Genomic DNA, 18626 nt, shown 5'->3' with positions numbered 1-18626 from the left:
CTCACAAATCTAAAACTAAAAAGAAATTCCTTTAATCAGCCACTATGACTCTACAGCATTGTAGATTGAAAGCATTTTCATGTGAATTTAAGACTCTTCTCATTTTGAGCAGGTCATGATCATGTTTTTTATACAAATTTAAAAAAAAGACCCTGCACAAATAGTTGTTGCTTTCAAATGTTACCACTTTATGCTTTGTGTGTTTTCTGAAGTGCGTTTCTAAACGTGAGGAAAAAGCTTTCGAATTGAGCTGTAGTTCTTTAATCAGCCACAAGGTAGCAGTAGAGCACCGTTTTTATTTTTTTAACGATCCACCTACGGGAGGTGGCACATTTTATTATTTAATTATTTGCATTGAATAACTATAGGAATGAACCCTGGTGTCATTAAACCGTTATTACCATTTCAAATTTGAATAAGTGTTGTACAGAACTGTACTGTGAGAATTACCTCAAATGATTTATGTGCCCCTAAATGTCCGATTGGTGGATATCTAGCACGTCAGGGTTTTTTAAATATTTTCTCGTTTTGTTTTTAAGTTTGACCTGTAAGAGCTTGGAAAATATGCCTGTTGCTGAATCTAATGCCGAATTCGTAAATATACTGAATATATTACAACTATAATTACCACATTGTTATTATTATTATCATTATTAAAAGTTGATGTACTCGAGAAAAATGAAGGCGGAGTTGGAATCGGCACAAAAATAATTCTAATAGAAAAGTTTGCTTGCAACTCTGGTTAAAAAAAAAAAATCTAAAAGTTTGTTGACCAGTGTCCTTAATAGCAACGCTTCTAATTCAGGGGTGTCAAGCTAATATTTAATTAGATTAATGTTAAAAAAAACTGAAAATTTTCGGAATTTATCTCACTATCCAGACTTCAGTACTTTTTTTGAACATGTTCAAGTCCAAATTGGTCATTACGCGGCACGGTGGATGACTGGTGTAGAGGTGCTGGGTTCGTTTCCAGCAACGGCCTCCTTGTGCGGCGTTTGCATGTCCTCCATGTGCCTGCGTGGGTTTTCTCCGGGTACTCCGGTTTTCTCCCACATTCCAAAAACATGCATGGTAGGCCAATTGGACACTCTGAATTGCCCCTTGGTGTGTTTGTGAGCACGGATGGTTGTTCGTCTTTCTGTGCCCTGCGATTGGCTGGCAACCAATCAGCAGTGTGCCCCGCCTACTGCCCGGAGATAGCTGGGTTAGGCTCCAGCACGCCCGCGACCCTCGTGAGGAGAAGCGGCTCGGATAATGGATGGATTGACGTGTCAGCTGTTAGGAGTCAAAATCCCGAGCTCGGACTGCACAAAAGGGCATCCATCATTGACTGCTTTGCGGTCAGATGGTGACCTGCATTCCCTTCATGCAACACCCACCCACCCACACAAACAAACACAACCCTGAGGGCATGATTGATCAGTGCCACTAACCCAACGACAAGTCGTCATTACGCGACTTGTGGCCATCAATCAGGGCCCATGACCGTAATGCTAAAAAGACCTCACACATGCAACTTCACACGTTTCATTTGATTTTTGTTGCCTCGTCGGAGCATGTTTGGGCCGAGTGGAATATGTGTGGCTTCCCGATGTCAATTCATTTGAAAGTGCCGTTGGATGTGCTTGCCTGCACTTTTGTTCAACAATTGATTTTCATTACGCATACTTTTTCGGAATACTTTATTATCAACATAGTTTATGATGCTTCTTAATGAATCTATTTTAGAAGCATGACTCATCCGGCAGAAAATGCTGCGTATGAAACTCTTGCAGCACAGCATCTCATTCACATACATTGCTGTCAAAAATAATTCAAACCAGCAACATTAGTTATGTGTGCATAAACTCAATATCACAAGTTATTTTATTTTTTTTGGGCATTTATCTCCACACTGATAAAAACCAAATGAGAATAGTTTAGCTTCAATGACATTAAACATTAATGGACTCCAAATAAGATGTGCAAACCGCTGATATTCTTTTCCATCTACTCTGACCACCCACAACATCAATACAACAGCTGCCTTAATTTTTTATCGAGACGTTCAAATATTATATAATAAACTCCTCTCATTTAATTACCAAATTACCAAATTACCTAAATACCAAAATATCTCAAATATCAAACTCGGCTCTCATTTTGTTGCAGTACAGGTGCAGCACGAGACTGATTTCTCTCTGAACAGTCATATTTTTTATTTGACATGTTAATCATCACTTTTCTTCCTTAGTTCCCCTCCAGTGTGGCGTACCCCAAGGCTCCATCCTTGAGCCAATACTGTTTTTTATTGTTCATCGTTACTCTGAGTCACGTTCATGAAATGCCATACCATCGCTATATGCTGATGACACCCAAATATATTTCTGAAAAAAATATCAGTATCATCTCTGACCAGTACATGACATTTCATCTCCAATCCAAAATACTACAGCAGCTCGACTGCTAACGATATTGAGATCACATATTCTTACATCCCTCCATTGGCTTCCGGTAACATTTCAAATAAACAACCACCATCCTGTTGAATATTTGCTAAATCCTACATGACCTCAGCCCTAGTGACGCCTTAGCTCCCTGTTCCTCATTCCACGACCTTTCCAGTCCACAAATCTTGCCCTTCTATCTATGACCGACACAAACCGAAAATCAAAAAGCTGACCGTCCAGTTGCATTCGTAGCTGAAATACAGGCTTAAAAAATAAATAAATAAATAAAAAACATGTTTTTGCTTGATCACTCGTGTCTTTAAAGAGGCAGCCTCCAAATTCTGCCAAGGTACGTCCAACACAACTCTAGCTGCAACTTTCAAGGCCAGTAGACGTCCGATTTGCCTCTGAATTGCTAAATGGGCCGACATATGTGCTGATGGTTGCATTTGTACCGCTTGTAGTAACAGCTGCACTCTTGTTGCGCCAGTAATAGGACACGTTTAATTATGGGACTAATCACCGCCAATGATGATGAAGAGAGAATGAATGAACACAAGGAAACAAAAACAAATCCAAATCATTGACTTGTGACAATGCAAAGGACAGCTGAGAAATAACAAAGAAAAAAAAACTAACATAAAATCGAGATACGGCGGTAAAATAGAAGCCAACTGGACTTTGTGGGTTTTTGACTCCCTGGCAACTATTTTTTTAAATCCAGTGCAAGATTTTAGGCAGAGGTGGAAATTTTACTAAATTTTGCTGGTCTGTCATCCGTCATTTTTTTTTTTTTTTCAATTCGAATCATCAGTTGGTCAGTCTGTCAGTTAGTCTGTTAGAAGTCTGCTGGCCCATCAGTTGGTCCATCAGTCCCCCCCCCCGCCAAAAGAAAAAAAAAACATCAGTAAACCAGGCACTCGTCAGACTGACGAAATGTCCACCGCTGATTTTCGATGCTGCATCACTCCCCTTAACCAATCTGCTTTCTGAAAATATTTAGCTGGACTTACTCTGTCCCTGGACATTCCCCAACCATTCCTCATGATTTCTAGCAGTTCAAGTTCGAGATTTTCGCTCACAGCCTCTTCCTACAAGCCATGTATGCCTTTTTATACCCTTGCATAACTCTACAGCTCTGTGGAAGACAATCCATTTGTTTGACCGTGAATGCAGCGCTGTCCTGGTAAAATGCGTTAGTTGAACACTCATGAGCTGAAGGCCGAGACCACTCCGTCATAATAAATGGTTGCGAGCACCCAGGGGCAAAGGTGACACTGGCTTTAAGCTTTGCACCGTCATGAACGCGAATGGCCTCCTCTTTTAGGAAAAGGGAAGGAAATGTGTCGCTTTGAATATTTAATTTCCTCCTCACCATAACATCACGTTGCAGAATATCAATGCAAATGTACAATGGGGTTGATGTTTTATGCCTCGGGACAAGGTTTTGCATTTGCATTCCACAAATATACAGAGAAAGTGCAAAATAATGAGGCCATTATGATTTCGAAGAGGACCTTCAAGGGCTTTGAGTAAGGCAATAAAAATCATCGCGCATATTCCGAGTAGAAAGTCCCAAATGCAATGTTTTGAATTTGAGAAATCTCTTGTCTCACATTTGCTGTTGGCCATAACTTTCTTGAAGAACAAAACTTCAAGGGACAGAAAGTAAATGTGTCCTTAATTGCTTGTCTGAATTGGCTGAGCAACTAAACATAGCAACAAAGTTGCTAAATTGGACTACACGTGCGGGTGTGCTGATTGTAGCCAAAGTGGTTGCTAATTATTTTATTTATATATTATTTTATTATTATTATATAATTGTTAGTATTATCTTTAATTGACCCTGGTGAGGATAAGTGGGATCGAAGACGGAGGGACGGATACAATAGCAAATGCACCACCCGCTGCTGCCGTTCGACAAGTTGCAACCTGCTCGAACCTACAACCTGCAGAATATTTGTCAGCCGGACATAAACAGCAAAAAGACAAGCAGTGAAGCACAGGAGACCACTTTCATAGGAATGTACTCGAAGGCTTTTTGTCAAAACACCAAATGATCAGATTTATTTAAAAGATGCACATTGTGACGCAACTGAGCGAATTTACAACATTTAATGGGAACGCGAATATCGTATTTTAAGTGTGAGGAGGAGGAGGAGGAGGAGGATGTGTGTGTGTGAGATTGTCTGCTTATATGCAACTGGCTGACACCAGTCCAGGGTGCAGCCTGCCTCCATGCAGCTCACCCAGAACTCTAATGATGGCAAACTGGATGGGGACATGTGCACTGAAATGTTATGAGTGCTGTCAACATAGGCAAGCAAAATGTTCTTGTCCCGCCTCCTTTATGCAAGGAAATAAATTGATCCAATGCATTATGTCCCTGTGGAAATCTACAGGTGGGGGAAGCAGAATGGCCATTGAGTTGATAAATTAATGAGACGTGACAAAAAAAAAAGGTATAAAGATGATACACATGACATATTGATGGTGTTCGTGGTAAACATGTTCTTAATTGACCAAATGACAACTTTATTAACAAAAGTGGGCGGTGCAAAAAGATCAAGCATATATAATAGGGCTGTCAAAATGAAAGCGTTAACTCCGGAGATTAATCTATATATAACAAATATAACATAATTTAATCAATCTATTTAATTAAATAGATTAACCATACTTTAACTATAATGATTTTTTAAACAATGGCTAAAGGTGCACATTCCAATAATATATTTCTATCTATTTGACGTTGATGATCTGATTGGAAAAGAATAAATCAAGCCCGTTTTTTAGTGCCTGGGTTTCCCCCGCCACACAAACGACTTTAGTATTTTTTTTCCAGGACTAATTTCTACTTAAATCACATTACTCCAAAATAAACTAATCTTACTTGAGTACACTGTTTAAATTCAGATTTCGTACAGCAATGGATGGGTTGACCAAAGCCATTTAACCCTGCCCACGCTGTGCTACAATTCCACCACCAGAGGGCGTGTCATGATGAAGCGCCGCTCAAAAAACAGCAGATTCGAAATGCACGTCCATGCATGCACGGCGTGCAAATGTGGTCTTCTTTAACAAAGTGTCATCACGGTCCGGACGCCTGACCTTTAGTCAAGTGCCAGTGGCACGAACGAGCTCCTTGGACCTTCGGGTCAAGAGCGCGCGCTTTTCCGGACGTTTGTGTTCGCTCTGCTCGGGAGTTTTGGGACTTGAACATCTCTTTCGTTCGCCGGGAGGGGAACGAGGAACGAGACTCGAGAGACGGGGAAAAAGAGAAAGGACTCGCGAGGCGGCTGAAATCACAGCAAAGGAAAGGCAATCGGAGCGACGTAAACCGGATAAAGTCATTGTTCCCCTCCCGCCTGGATGTTTCCGCTGCAGCCCGGCGTGTTTTGGAGTGTGTTGCTCAAACAGGATGATCGCGCGGTCCAAGTATTTATCTTCTTTTCTTAGCGTGTTCGGCGAGAGAGGACGGGTCGGTTGCCTCGCTTTGACCCAGCAACTAAACAAGACGTGCGTGTGAGATTGCGTGCGCGTGTTTCAGCGTGCTGTCGCTGGACGTGTCCAACCAGCTGTTTTGTTTGGCAACACCCTGACTTTCAATGGGGACGCTTTAATGTTTATATTTGCATGGGAAACTTTTTAAGGATGAAGAGGAGGAAATTTTTTTGCGAGTGACACCGCCGCCGTGTAGTGAAGTGGACCCACGGGCAAAAAAAGGGTGGTGTTATTCCAATTTTTTTTAAATTCCAGCGTTTTGCATTTCTACGCTGACCGGATCGGACGGTTTACAAGCACCCACCAAACACGCCAAAAAAAGTTATGTATTTGCCTGAATGAGAAAGAAGGGAGCGACCGTGTGGTAACCACGCTTCGTGGACTTATCCCCTTTGGTTTGCGTTTGTGAGATTTTGAAAGACAAAAAAAGAAGATATGGAGGAGTGGAGGCAATGCGGACGATGGCTGATCGACTGCAAGGTTCTGCCCCAGAACCACCGGGTCGTGTGGCCCTCAGCTGCCGTGTTCGATCTAGCGCAAGCCTTGCGTGACGGGGTGCTCCTGTGCCAGATGTTGCACAATCTCTCCCCTGGATCCGTGGACCTGAAGGAGATCAATTTCAGACCTCAGATGTCGCAGGTGAGTCTCTAAGAACACACACGCACGCACGCACACACCACCAGGTGATGCCTCTCGAAGTCTACATCGTGCACCTCACACCCCCCTGATTGTGTTCTATGAATCCACTTTGGACTTTCGAATGACATAACACACACCCACTCCAATGGCCGCAGCCCAAATGATAGTGCTGCACCCTGTGTACTTCCGTGCCTAAAATACAAGCGAGGTCCATTCAAGTCCTGCTTTGAAAAGAGAAAATGTCCCACCCCTGCACTCTTGTGCTGTTTTGCTTCCATCTACATGAATATTTTTTAACCCCTGTGCCACGTCATGGCAGGTCTTTGCATGTTTGCTGGAGATTTAAAGATGCCATGCGTTGCTTTGCACTGCGTCTAAGTGGAAGTAAATATCAGCATCTCCAGAAGGGAGACATTTGCAAATGTTTGAGCCCACTCCGAGGAGGAGATGGGTGTGGCGTGGTTGATTCAACTCAAAGGAAGATGCTGGAAAGCCAGCAGTGTGTGCTCTAATTAGACATTTGACAAGCACGGTTGCGAGTTGAGGCTTAATATGACAACAAGCTCGTAACATTCGGTTTAAAAAAGTTTAACTTGCTTATGGCAAAGCGATCCACTTGAACGTGCAACAAGCAAGTTAAACACTCATGTGCATGCCAGTCATGTAGTTGGTGATGACATTTTGTGAGTGTCTCACAACGGCTTGCCCTGACATTCATGTGCCTCTTTTTTGAAAGATTGCTGTCATGTAAACAAATCAACCAGAATGCCACCCTTTCAACTCATTTATTTTGTTTAAAAATATTCACCCGTAAACTAAGCTATTGTTTCTGCAACCCCTCTGTGAAATTTAATAATAAACAGAAGTGGATATGGAGTCAGTTTTTGTCCCCCCCCCCCCCCCCACATGCCTCCTTTTCTATAGTGTTCCCTCTGTGCTTGAGCTGAACTCCGTTTCCCCAACCAGCGTGAGGAAGCATTGGCTGCCAGAGGAAGTTCATTTGACCACAGTGGTAGAATGAGAATGGCAGGCATTTCTATTACCTCTTGTTCACCCCGAAGTCTGGAATAGTTCTGAGCCAGTGTTGCATTAGTAGTCCTTTTCTGTCCCCTTTAGGTACTATCTGCTCTCCGGATTATTAGACGTCTAGGTACCTGGTTGTTGTTTTCCCCGTGCTCTTAATTGAAGTGTCAGGAGTCGAAAGTTGTACACTTGCGTTTGTCATTCCAGAGATTAGCCATCGTATTGTATATTACAACCCGAGCTGGGCACTTGACCCTTTTTTGCCGTCCAGTCCCTTACCCTCCGGCCGGGATCTCTGTACCGTTCCAGCCTCGACCTTCCGGCCTTATTTGTTTTGGCAAAAAATACATAAAAAAAAAAAAGCACGACGCTATCTTGTGAATCTCTTTATTTCAGTTTTTCTTTGTAGCCACCATTAGCCTCAACTTATCTGTTCCGCAAAGCTTTGGACTGCTTTAATTACAAGGCGAGCGACAGGTCGAGCCGGCACACTTTGATCCTCCCACTAATCCCACGATGGGTATCTTCTGCAGCGAGAGCTGTGTTGGAGGTGGGGGAGGGAGTGGATTGGGGGAGCTTCAGTGACAAATTGGTTCAACAAAAATCTGGCAGTTTAACAGAAGTGCATCATGATTTATCAAAAGGAAAAGGTCAAAGCGTGCGCTTTAACAGTCTGTGGCTTAGCCAAATAAAGAGGAGGCCAAGCGCAGCTTTTGCGTTATTTGATCTCGACAAAACCTTTTTTTTTTTTTTAAAATGGTACACTTGCAAGGTGATTGATCGTTTCTGACACAGATTCTTGCATGTTCTGCCTTGAATTTAATCAAGTAATCGTGACCTCAGGTTTGTTTGACTTGCGGTAAAATGGCATATTGGACTCTGCTAGAACGTGTTGTATTTTTTAATAAGCCATTTTGCGGCTGTTAATAGAACCTACTGACCAAAAAGCTGTCAAGGTTGGCTATTGCACTTCATCCCTTTGCTCAAATGAAACGCAATTTAAGATACTTATTTTGGCTCTCAATTGCTTCTTCACAGTCACTTTCGTGTTTTGCCCACTTTCAGTTCTCTCTCTCTCTCTGTCTCGTTTTGGCCACGCCCCAAAAATCTGGCCAACTGAGAAGGTGAAAAATGTTTTAACGCAATAGCTCAACAGTAGAGCACTAAATTAATTTCAGTCTCTACGCACGTTTTCAGCACGTATCTTCAAACGTATCGGATCTTCTAACTTCATGTTTTTAGAAACAAATGACAAAAACAACTTTACAGGGTCTTGACATCATTCTTCACATAAACAAATATCCATTCGTATCATTAAAGGCAATTTGAGCACATTTATTTTGTATTAACCAGCATCCATGGAGTAATTCAGTCTGGCTCATGAACACTCATTGGTGCTGGAGTAAAATGCATTTCCTGCGAACTTTGTTTATTTCCCCCAATCATCATTTTCTCCTCAGAATCATACACGTGAGATTCCTGAACAAAATTCTGCGGATTTGATTTGCCGCCATGGCCATATCATTAATAGTGTTTCAAAATAGTCTTACAAAAAATGTGACTCGTCACTCAGCACAGTTAATTCAAGGCACTGAAAAGGGAACTGTCTATTCATGCGTGCTTCTAGTTCACCGTGAAGGACCATTGTGAAATTCATGAAGTTAATCGAGAGCAGCGAGCCGCAAACACGTTCACGTGTCCGGAAATCCAAAGCGACTTGCGGGTTGTGTTACGTATAGCCATTTTAGTGCGGAATAATGGGAGAAAATTCAATAACCCGTAAATCGGAATGAGACTCCGTCCACAACAACAAAGGACGATGAAGCAGTAAAGACGACCTTTTTCAGGGGGGGGTCAGGTAAATCCCGGCAGAAACGCATTCATCTTAACCTCGAGGTTTTAAGTGGATTCCTAATGAGACGTATCAGAGCTCCAAGTATGTGTACGGTACATATTGTGAATCCAGCGCCTTAGGCTGTCTGAAAGACGAGCGAGGCCTTCTGAGGCCTGCTTTTTCTTCACCGGTTCTTTCTCATCTTTTTTTTTTTTCTGTTAGGTAGGCAGTTGAGAATACCTTTGGGATGACTCAAGTGTGTGTGTGTGTGTGTGTGTGTGTGAGCGTGTGTGTGCGCACATCTCTGCTTTTGTTTCCGCATCTGCTCGTGTGAAAGTTGTTCTCATGCCACAGGGCTCCGAATTTTACAAAGGGTCAGCCTCTTTCGCCCACAGTAATTCAGATTCTTCCTCTTTGTCCAGCTGCCACCAAAATATTTGTTGCCATGGCCTAGAAGTAATGCCTGAGAATGCTTTGAGAAAATAGTCCTAGCGTCATCTTCAAGCATTTTAAAGATCCGGTTAGCCCACAAAATATATAACGGCCGTTATTTTTATTTTTTTTGTGTCTGAGTCGAGTCACTTGATTTTGAGTATCAGCCAAAAATTGGAGCCATCCGAATTCAATATCTCGGCAAGAATAAGTGCTCATGAGTTCAAACGAGTTCCTATATCGTAAACAATCGAGTAATTTATTTAGTTGCTTGTGTCTTTATTGATGGACTGTCGGCGATCTTAACGAAAGCTTGTGCATAAACCTTTTGCTCTTGAAACTAAAGTTTTCAAGACAAAGGTGCTGTGTAATAATGCAGTGGTTCTCAACCACGGGGTCGCGGCCCGGTATCGGTCTGCGGGTCACTTTGGACCGAGCCCCGACCGCCCGCCCAAATAAAAGATTGGGGGGAAAAAAACAACAATACACTTGCAGTGCTTCCATTTTTTTCTTTTTATTCGAGGCAGATTATTTATTTTGAAAAATGACTGGCTTCACTCCGTTACGTCAGACTCTTGACGCATATCAAGATGCTAATTGTTCTCGGTTGCATTACGGTAATATTAAACCCGACAGTCAGTTTGCCAAAAAAATGTGATCAGATGTTGACCTGATAAATCTCCATTTTCAGTCATTGCTTGGAAATAAAACCAGTCAGCGTAAATAGAACACAAAACAAACAAGCAGGCAACCACTCTTCTCTCAATTTTCTATTTGGGAGTGGGACGGTCCTCACTGTAGATAACACCCCCCCCCCCACCCCCCCCTCCCGGTGGGGTAATCTAATCTAAGGCTTTGGTCGACTGTTGACCACTTGACCCGGCTGCTCGCCGGATGCAGGTAATACTGCTAATGGACCTTGTTAGGGACACATCCTGACTTGAACAGCTGGGACTGTGTCACCAGAGGCTAATGGGATTGACAAGAAGAGAACAATGCGAAGCTCAGCCTTTCTAAACCTTTTGCGTGAGGTAATACTCCTCCTGAGGCCACAGAGATCTTTTTTTTTTAACTGTACGTTCTTTGATGTATGTGCTGACCTTTTCATACCGGTGGTCCATGCTGTTATTTCCAGAGATGAAAAAAAAAAAAGGGAAACTACAGTTGATCTCACGGCCACTGAAATATGCTGACCTTGTTTCTGCTCCCAAATCATGACTAATACCAAGAAGTGTTTAATTTGAATATGTCTGTCCAAAAACACACTATTCACTTGAATTAGTCCATTTGCAGTAAGTGTCAGTATCGTATAGGAACGCGACAATCAATTTAACATTGATTTAATTTGCTTAAAATATGCATCGAAATTTAAAAAAAAAAAATTAAAGAATCCATGTGGAAATTTTGATCACAAAAGGATTGGGCAATTATATCAGTCAAATCTATTGTACATTTATTTATTTTCATGTTTATTTCTGGCACTGACAAAACAATGATAAGACTAAAATGTAGTTAAACAGTAAAAATGATTTGTATATTTTTAATTATTATTTTATTTAGTTTTTTAATTAAGTTACAAAAGTTTTTCTTTGTAACAAGGACAAAATGCAGGTGTTAAAATAAAACATTGTAGTTATAAAATTAGATATTCATAAAGGAAAAAAAAAGAAAAAAAATTGAACTGAATTGAAATTGGGAACTGAAAATTAAAAATCGATTCAGGGCTTGTGTGAATTGTTACATCCCTTGTATTGCATCTTTAAGCAAGATGTCTGCCCATTAAGATCAGTGGAATTTGTTACTGAGAGTGGATTTCCATTTCGAAGCAAATCATGTTCTATTTCTTTGTTTGCGCTGTTAAATGCTGCTTACCCTAAAACGTATCTGAATTGACAGTTTTGGTTATTTCCACCCTTTTGTGTGTTCAAGGTCACTTTCTGAAGCAGCAGTGAGTTTCACCTTTGCCAAGTTGAGGAACACTGTTGACTTCCACTTGACCTAGAAATAAAACTAAAGATGCTCTCGGGAATCAAGCGAGTTGTGACAAACTCGGAAGTCAAGAGCTACTTTGGATCTTTTTTAACGATATTTCCAGTGAAGTACCGAGCAACTGAAGCTCTGGCAAGAGGTGGCACAATCTTGACGAGTGGGTACTTGTGCTTGCTTGCATGCATCATATGAATTGACACTTGATCTCTTTTACGGGCTTCGATGTTTTTTTGACCTAAAAATAAAAAAGTAAAAAGCTGCTAAAAATACGAAATGCAGGGATCCGAAATTAATTTTTGTGTATAACAAATGACCAACTTAATTGTTGCTGATCTGTGACGAGAAGAGTGCTTATAATATTTTAATTGACACAAATGGAAATGGCGAGTTTAAGCTATTCCTTCATTGGGTCATAGCTCACAGCAGTCAGCCACAGATTATATGAAAGTAAATAAGAGGCTATAAAAGTAGTTTGTGGTACAAGAAAGCCACCACAGGCTTAAATAACCAAAGCGTTAAGTGCTTGTATATTATCGTCTCTGAGCGGTGAATGAATCGGCAAGCTGTTTAGGTTAATATTCATTACGTGCCGGCAGAAGCTGGACGGTTTGTGCAATGTGGTTAAAAAGAAAAAAAAAAATTTTTTCGTGAGGAACAAACCGCTAATGCCTGGCACACCTGCATTCCATTTCGATTGATTTCGTTAAGCAGGTTTAAAGTCAATTGATAACAGCTCGGGCAGAACGACCTATTATTGTGTAACTCTCAAAACTCAGAACTATATGGTGCAAAATAGTGCAATTATTATTGATATTTCATGTACATTTTCCGTCCAGCTTTTTGTCATCAGCCGTTTTTGTCTTCCAGTCTGAGAGTGTCTTCTGATTTGCTAGCCGCCGTCCTATTTTAGGGCTCGATACGTATGATTGAAACACCTTGCGACGATCCCACTTCTTGTGTTTTGCCTCTGCAAAGGAATGCCACTTGGGAGAAACTTCACAACATGCTGCCCCCGCCCCTCCATACTTTTTTTTTTTTTAATTCTACAAGACGATGGAGTCATAGAGCCTTATGGACACCATCTGATTTTTGAAGAGGCTCCATCTGCATGGTGGTTGTTTGGGGTGATTAGCATAGCACGGGCATTCAGGCCTGTATCGTTCCAGAGCCAGCCACGCTCTGCTGGGCGCCGTCGCGAGAAAGAGGAAGTCGCATCTCTGTTGCGGCCAGCCAGATGGCCGAATATTTTCTTGCAGTTCCTGTCGTGCCTGACATCAGAAGACTGTTTTATTCTTCTCTATTAATTATTTTTACTCTTAATTCGTTTATCATTTTTTTAGGCCTTGAGCGACATCTGTCTTGCGTAACAATGCCGTGTTTTCTATCTCAACAATACTTTAACCTGGCGTCTAATTTGAACTGTTGCGTTGCTCGAGTGACTGTAGCTGTTTCATGCGGTCAGGAACAGATTAAGATCTGGACTTCGCTCCGGGGAGAGGCAAGGCAGTTCCCACCCCCCCCTCTCTGTGGACACCTCCAACCCCAGCTGTACACGCACGCGTGCTCACGCAGACTAAAACAGCAGCCTGTTAGATAAACAGCTTTATGTTTTCTCTTTGCCAAAGGAAATGGATAACATGCACCCCTCTGACGCACGGGAGGTCACTTCGGAGGGGTTGTTTGTATGTTTGTTTGCTCTGCGAGCTTTTGCCACAGAATCACATCAAGAAGTGCGGATATCCCTTTGCTGACGCGTATTGATCATATCACATAATTGGCTGCGGAATAGGAAGGGCACATGGGTAGAGTTACACTGTTGGGCTCGGGCTCATAAAAGACCAGCGGTTATTGATTTGCTCAGTATCCTGCTAATCAAACGTACAAAGTGGAACAGTGTAAAGCGCGGATACGGAGAGCGGGAGAGGTCATTTCCCGATGGCCCGTCCTTTGCTCCCCCACTATTTCTTCGGCTTCTGTAACTTGCTCGAGAAACACGTTGCCTCGGAGAAATGCTTGTGTAGGTCAAGGTTGGCTTCTTTCCTTTCTTGTTCACCGGGTTTGTTTCTGGTGTAAACAGAAGTCGGACTGGATTTGTTCATCGGAAGGTTATTTTTGTTCACATAAACAAAATAAATGAAGCCATTTTGGTATGTGAAATAAACAAGAAGTAACTGAAAGTTAAAGTAAAAATGATGTGTATAAATCTGACTAAAATATTTTTGCTGAATTTTTACTTCACAGTACTTACTATCGTGTTTTTACAATCTTCACACACAGAATGTTAAAAAAAAAGAAAAAAAAAAAACTCATACGAAAACAAACTTGAACTAAAATAAGTGTTTTGAAAAAAAAACTAAAACTAATAAAAACTAATAAAGCTGCCCTGGAAACTAATTAAAAAAAAACTAACAAACTGGAATCTAAATTAAAAAACTATAATTAATATTGCCAAACTATAAAAACCCTGGGTCATAGGCAGCAACATTTTTGGTTCTTGTCACTGCTTACAGGTTATGGCAATCTCCTTTATATCTTCTATCGGAATATTAGAAAGTAACCCTTCATCAGTACAATGATTCCACCCTCTCAACCAGTCGAGGCAGACGGTCCCCACTCCCTGAGTTTTCGGTTCTTCTCATCAAATTTGGCACCACACGAGTTGACTCGGCTTCGTCTTGGGCTGGTAAAACAAAAAGGAAAGTGTTTGGAATGAGAAAACAAGCAGAGTGGAAACAGAAAGCGGAGAGTGAAAGAGTGCTGAGTGTGCATATTTTGTAAGAAGTCAGTGTTGGGTGTTGCAAACCCCGAATTGTAAATGTATAGTGGTGTTTAGTCTGCTGCCGCGGCACTGTGTGAGGGCCTGTCTTTCATCACGCAGCTTGTTCCTGACTCTTCTACTGTCTCAGTTTGTGTCAGTATGAGCGGATTTGTTGGGGGAGAAAAAAACAAAACGTTTTACTGGCTATCAATATCACTCAGTGGACCCGTCAAAAACATTTGTGCCAGCATATCGCGCTTTAGGCGCATGAAGTAGCCGGTAAAATAAATAAATAAATAAATAAATAAATAAATAAAAGGGGGTAGTGGAGTGGATTTTATTTTATTTTTTTTACAAAGCACGCACAAGTTGTGTTTTTTTTTTTGATTGATGATCTTCCTAAAAAGTGATTTCGTATAGATGCCTGCAAGAGTGAACCAAGGGCATTTCTTGACTCCGGTTCTCAGAAGGCAAGGAAAAAAAAATCGGATTAAGGCCGCCTCCAGTTTTGTGTTAGCATTGCAAACGGCGCTGTGTGTAAAGAGAAGATGGTTCAACTATTTTGATTTCATGGTCAAAGCTACCGGAGGAAAAAGGAAGATAAAAAAAAAAAAGGGGTTCGGAATCTGATCGAGAGGAGGCTTTTTGTGGGTTTTACTTGTCAACTTGAGGATGTCTCGCAAAAATGGCACCTTTTATTCCTTTTTTTTTGTCTGTTTTTGTAATTTAATTTAATTTCTTCACAATAGGTTTCCCTTGGTCCTAGGAAATCATTCACATTTATTTTATGGTTTTGGAAACTCATCTCGTCCAACTGTTAATCTGATTGCATTGTTGAACTTTGGAATCCAAGCAAGACAAATTTCCAAAGATGGCAGGTTTATATGGATTTGACACTTTGGCGAAAGCGCAGTAGGTACGGTCGTTTGAGGTCAGTCAATGATCATGTGGCCACAAATGCATATTTTTTTTTTCTTCTACAACTCATGACAGTCCCACGGTCTCTCACTTCCTGCCTAGAAAGAGTTTCATAATCTTCTCCTCAGCCCTTCCCCGCATTAGGCCAGACAACAAGAAACATCTGCACCGGAACAGAGAGTTGAAAACACACCCTTCCCCACCTTGAACAAGTCCAACAATGCTTGGCCAAGACGGCTCAGTGTTCTTGCACCAAACTAAGCGCAAGTCTGACATTCTTTTCGTGGCTTTGCTCATTTCGGAGAAATCTGTGTGAGTTATTTTTGTGGTGAGTGCTTTCATTGTGTGGTGCAAGACCTGTCATTTTGTTACTCCTCAGGGGGAACCAAAGTGTTGTTATTATTATTATTATTATTTTTATTGTTTTATTTTTTTTTTTAAACACAGCGTATGCACTTAACATGTCGGATGAGACACCGTTTTTTTTTACTTCATATTTTGCACTCTGCAATTCTTTTCAATGCATGCTAAGCTGAAATGTACTTGACCTCAATATTTCCTCATCGTACACCAAACATTTCTGAATGAATAGTCTCGCATGCATATGCGGTGCAGTTGTTGCGAAACCGTCAACTTGAAAACCAGCTCAACATTTCTGCATTTCCCAAAATATCCAGATTTCTTTTTCTAAATATCGTCCATGGTTTTCCATTTTTTTTTACCACCAAATTTTCATACTAGTATTAAACTCAATTTTTTTTCTTTTTTTTAAATATCCCTGCCACAAAAGTGCATTAAAATAATTACTGTATAAACACCCATGTGGAACAAATGTCTATTTTGCAAAGTTAGATGAATAATTACAAATATTCAAATGTTTGAGTTACAAAAATTGAAGTAGACCTCAGCATGTCATCTGGTCTCATTTTGAAATTTGAAATTTTTTCAACCGCCCATCTTGCAATGCTTACTAACATTTGGCCGAGGGGCTAAATGACTTGTGTGTCTTTGCCCCAGGCAGTGCTCCTTCATTTGTCTCGCCGTTACCTTTTGTTTTGTCCCCCTCCCCAATATAACTCGACCTTGACAGAGGAGTGTAGGTGGCGTGCCGGCACGGCCTTTTCTCTGACCGCGACCCTTCAGAGATAGGCTGCTGAGTTGATGAACTGCTATTGCCAGTGTCATTCATCTTTTAAACATGTTCTTGTTTCTTGCTTTAACGCCACAAAGCCATTTTTTTTATCAACTTTCATGTCTAAAGGAAAACCTAAAATTGAAAAACCTTTATTGAAATTCAAATAGTCAATAGTAATTCAAATCCATCATGAGAGTTTTGTGAAAAGCGTCAAAGCTTTTGATAGCATAGTTTGATGATACAGAGTAGATATTTCCTGTGAGTTAGTTACTATACTTCATTTATGCATAAGGCATCATTCCAAATAAAAAATTCCAAAAAAAAAAAAAAAAAAATGCAAATTTCAGCAAACAGCGTGAATGTTAACTGTGGTTATAATATCGCTATAGTGACTTGTCTAATTGTCTTTAAATGTCAGCAGGAGTGACGATGGACCTCATTACCGGCTAAATGATCTTCCTTGGACTTTTTCAAATGACGAGTTTGTAACCACAGGCGCGTTTGTTCTACTATGACTGATCGTCCAAAATTGCTCCTTTCAACATCAAATAATCGTTTGTATTCCGGTCATGTTGCTGTGTTTGTTTTGTGGCTTTGCGCCCCGCTTCGAATCAGACGTGTCGTATGGAATTGGGTGATATGGATGGTCGCTATCGAAAAGGAACAACCACATTTTTTAATTACCGTACCCCACAATATGGCTCGTGTTTCATTTTCTTTGTTTGCGTCCGTATACATTTTGGTCTGCGACCACTGATAGCGCCACAAATTGAAAGGAAACCTTCCCCAATGTCAAGCAGTGCCCGGCCAATTTTGGATGTGTAATTTGCAAAACTAGTTCACTGTTTCGTATTCAGTATGGTGACTGTCTTGGCAAATATTTAGACATAAACACAACATACATGCACAGCGGGTAATCTATGAATAGCGCCTCGGTTGATTAAATGTTAAGTACTGTACTTAATTATGACGAGTTAGATCATCAGCATACTGAATCGCTGTGCTCTGGTGCATTTTAATATGATGACCGTCAGTTCCTTTATGTTTCTAGACCAGTTGGGCCAAAAAAATAAAAAATAAATAAAAAAATACAAAATAAAATACAAAAACTGTGCATTTTGTGCCCTCAAATTTTGTTTTCTTTCTTTTTATTCTCATGGATTGGCAAGTGTCGGTTAGTTGACGTTGATTCGACTATGTCGAGTCTTGTCGACGACAAAAAAATAAAATCAAAATCTCGACATCCTCGCCCCGCTATCACGTTAAAAATATTTGAAACTTTTGTCAAATAGACCCATCAATACTCATTAGGCCTTCTATACTTTTCCTTTCAAACCTTAAGAGAAATGTCTTCATGGACAAAATCTATGTAAAACGTGCAATTCAATTCAGTCGCGCTTATGCATTAAACATCAGCCAGCCTTCAGGAAGACGCCGAGCGTGCGTTTATGGCTTGGTTGTTGCTCAAAAGGCGTGTGCAAATGTGGGGAAACGGTGATCATGTTATCCTCACTCCCTGAGGAATTCTGTTTGAGGGAAGGTGTGGAGGTGTCAGCCCGCATCTGCGAGATCAGTACAGAATCTATAGGTGGGGCGTGCAGTGTTTCAAGGCGACCATGAGAGATCGCTCATGGAAGAACTCTATGAGACCAGACAGCTGGATGTTATAGGCCTCAGGCCCCCGTGTATTCCCGCTGACACCGCTGTCGTCTGTCTTTCCGCCTCCGTTAATTAGAGTCGACCTAGTCCCCTTTCGCTGGCTGGCGTAACGGCGTTTTGTAAAATAGTTCACCTGCTGAGCACCTGGACGTTACTTCCGGGATATGACATCTGGGAAAAATGCAAGGACTTTATCCGTAAGCCAATTTGATGAGTGTTAGTTAGACCCAATAATACTAAATGTGTCTGAATGACTACCAAAATGCTCTTCCTTGGCAAATTTAGTGAGCCAGTCGGGATGGGAAT

General features: G+C 41.1%; 1 protein-coding gene across 11 annotated transcripts in view; it reads left to right on the top strand.

The window, feature by feature from the left end:
* The first annotated feature begins 5407 nt into the window (after nucleotides 1-5407).
* The window catches only part of vav2 (vav guanine nucleotide exchange factor 2), a 116765-nt gene continuing 103546 nt past the window's right edge, over nucleotides 5408-18626 (top strand). For 9 of the 11 annotated variants that reach the window (XM_088281042.1, XM_088281041.1, XM_088281038.1 and 6 more), the window contains exon 1: nucleotides 5409-6572. In XM_088281042.1, the coding sequence (XP_088137168.1) occupies nucleotides 6369-6572 (204 nt within the window). In that variant the 5' untranslated portion in view covers nucleotides 5409-6368. Of the gene's footprint in view, nucleotides 6573-18626 lie in introns of all 11 variants that reach the window. The other 2 variants (XM_088281037.1, XM_088281040.1) reach the window with 1 other exon arrangement.

The sequence above is a fragment of the Idiotropiscis lumnitzeri genome, chromosome 18 (assembly GCF_059441095.1).
Source record: "Idiotropiscis lumnitzeri isolate Australia: NSW breed Sydney's pygmy pipehorse chromosome 18, RoL_Ilum_1.0, whole genome shotgun sequence".
Classification (NCBI taxonomy): domain Eukaryota; kingdom Metazoa; phylum Chordata; class Actinopteri; order Syngnathiformes; family Syngnathidae; genus Idiotropiscis; species Idiotropiscis lumnitzeri.
Note: the sequence above shows the minus strand (reverse complement) of the source record. Positions and strands in the feature narration are given on the sequence as shown.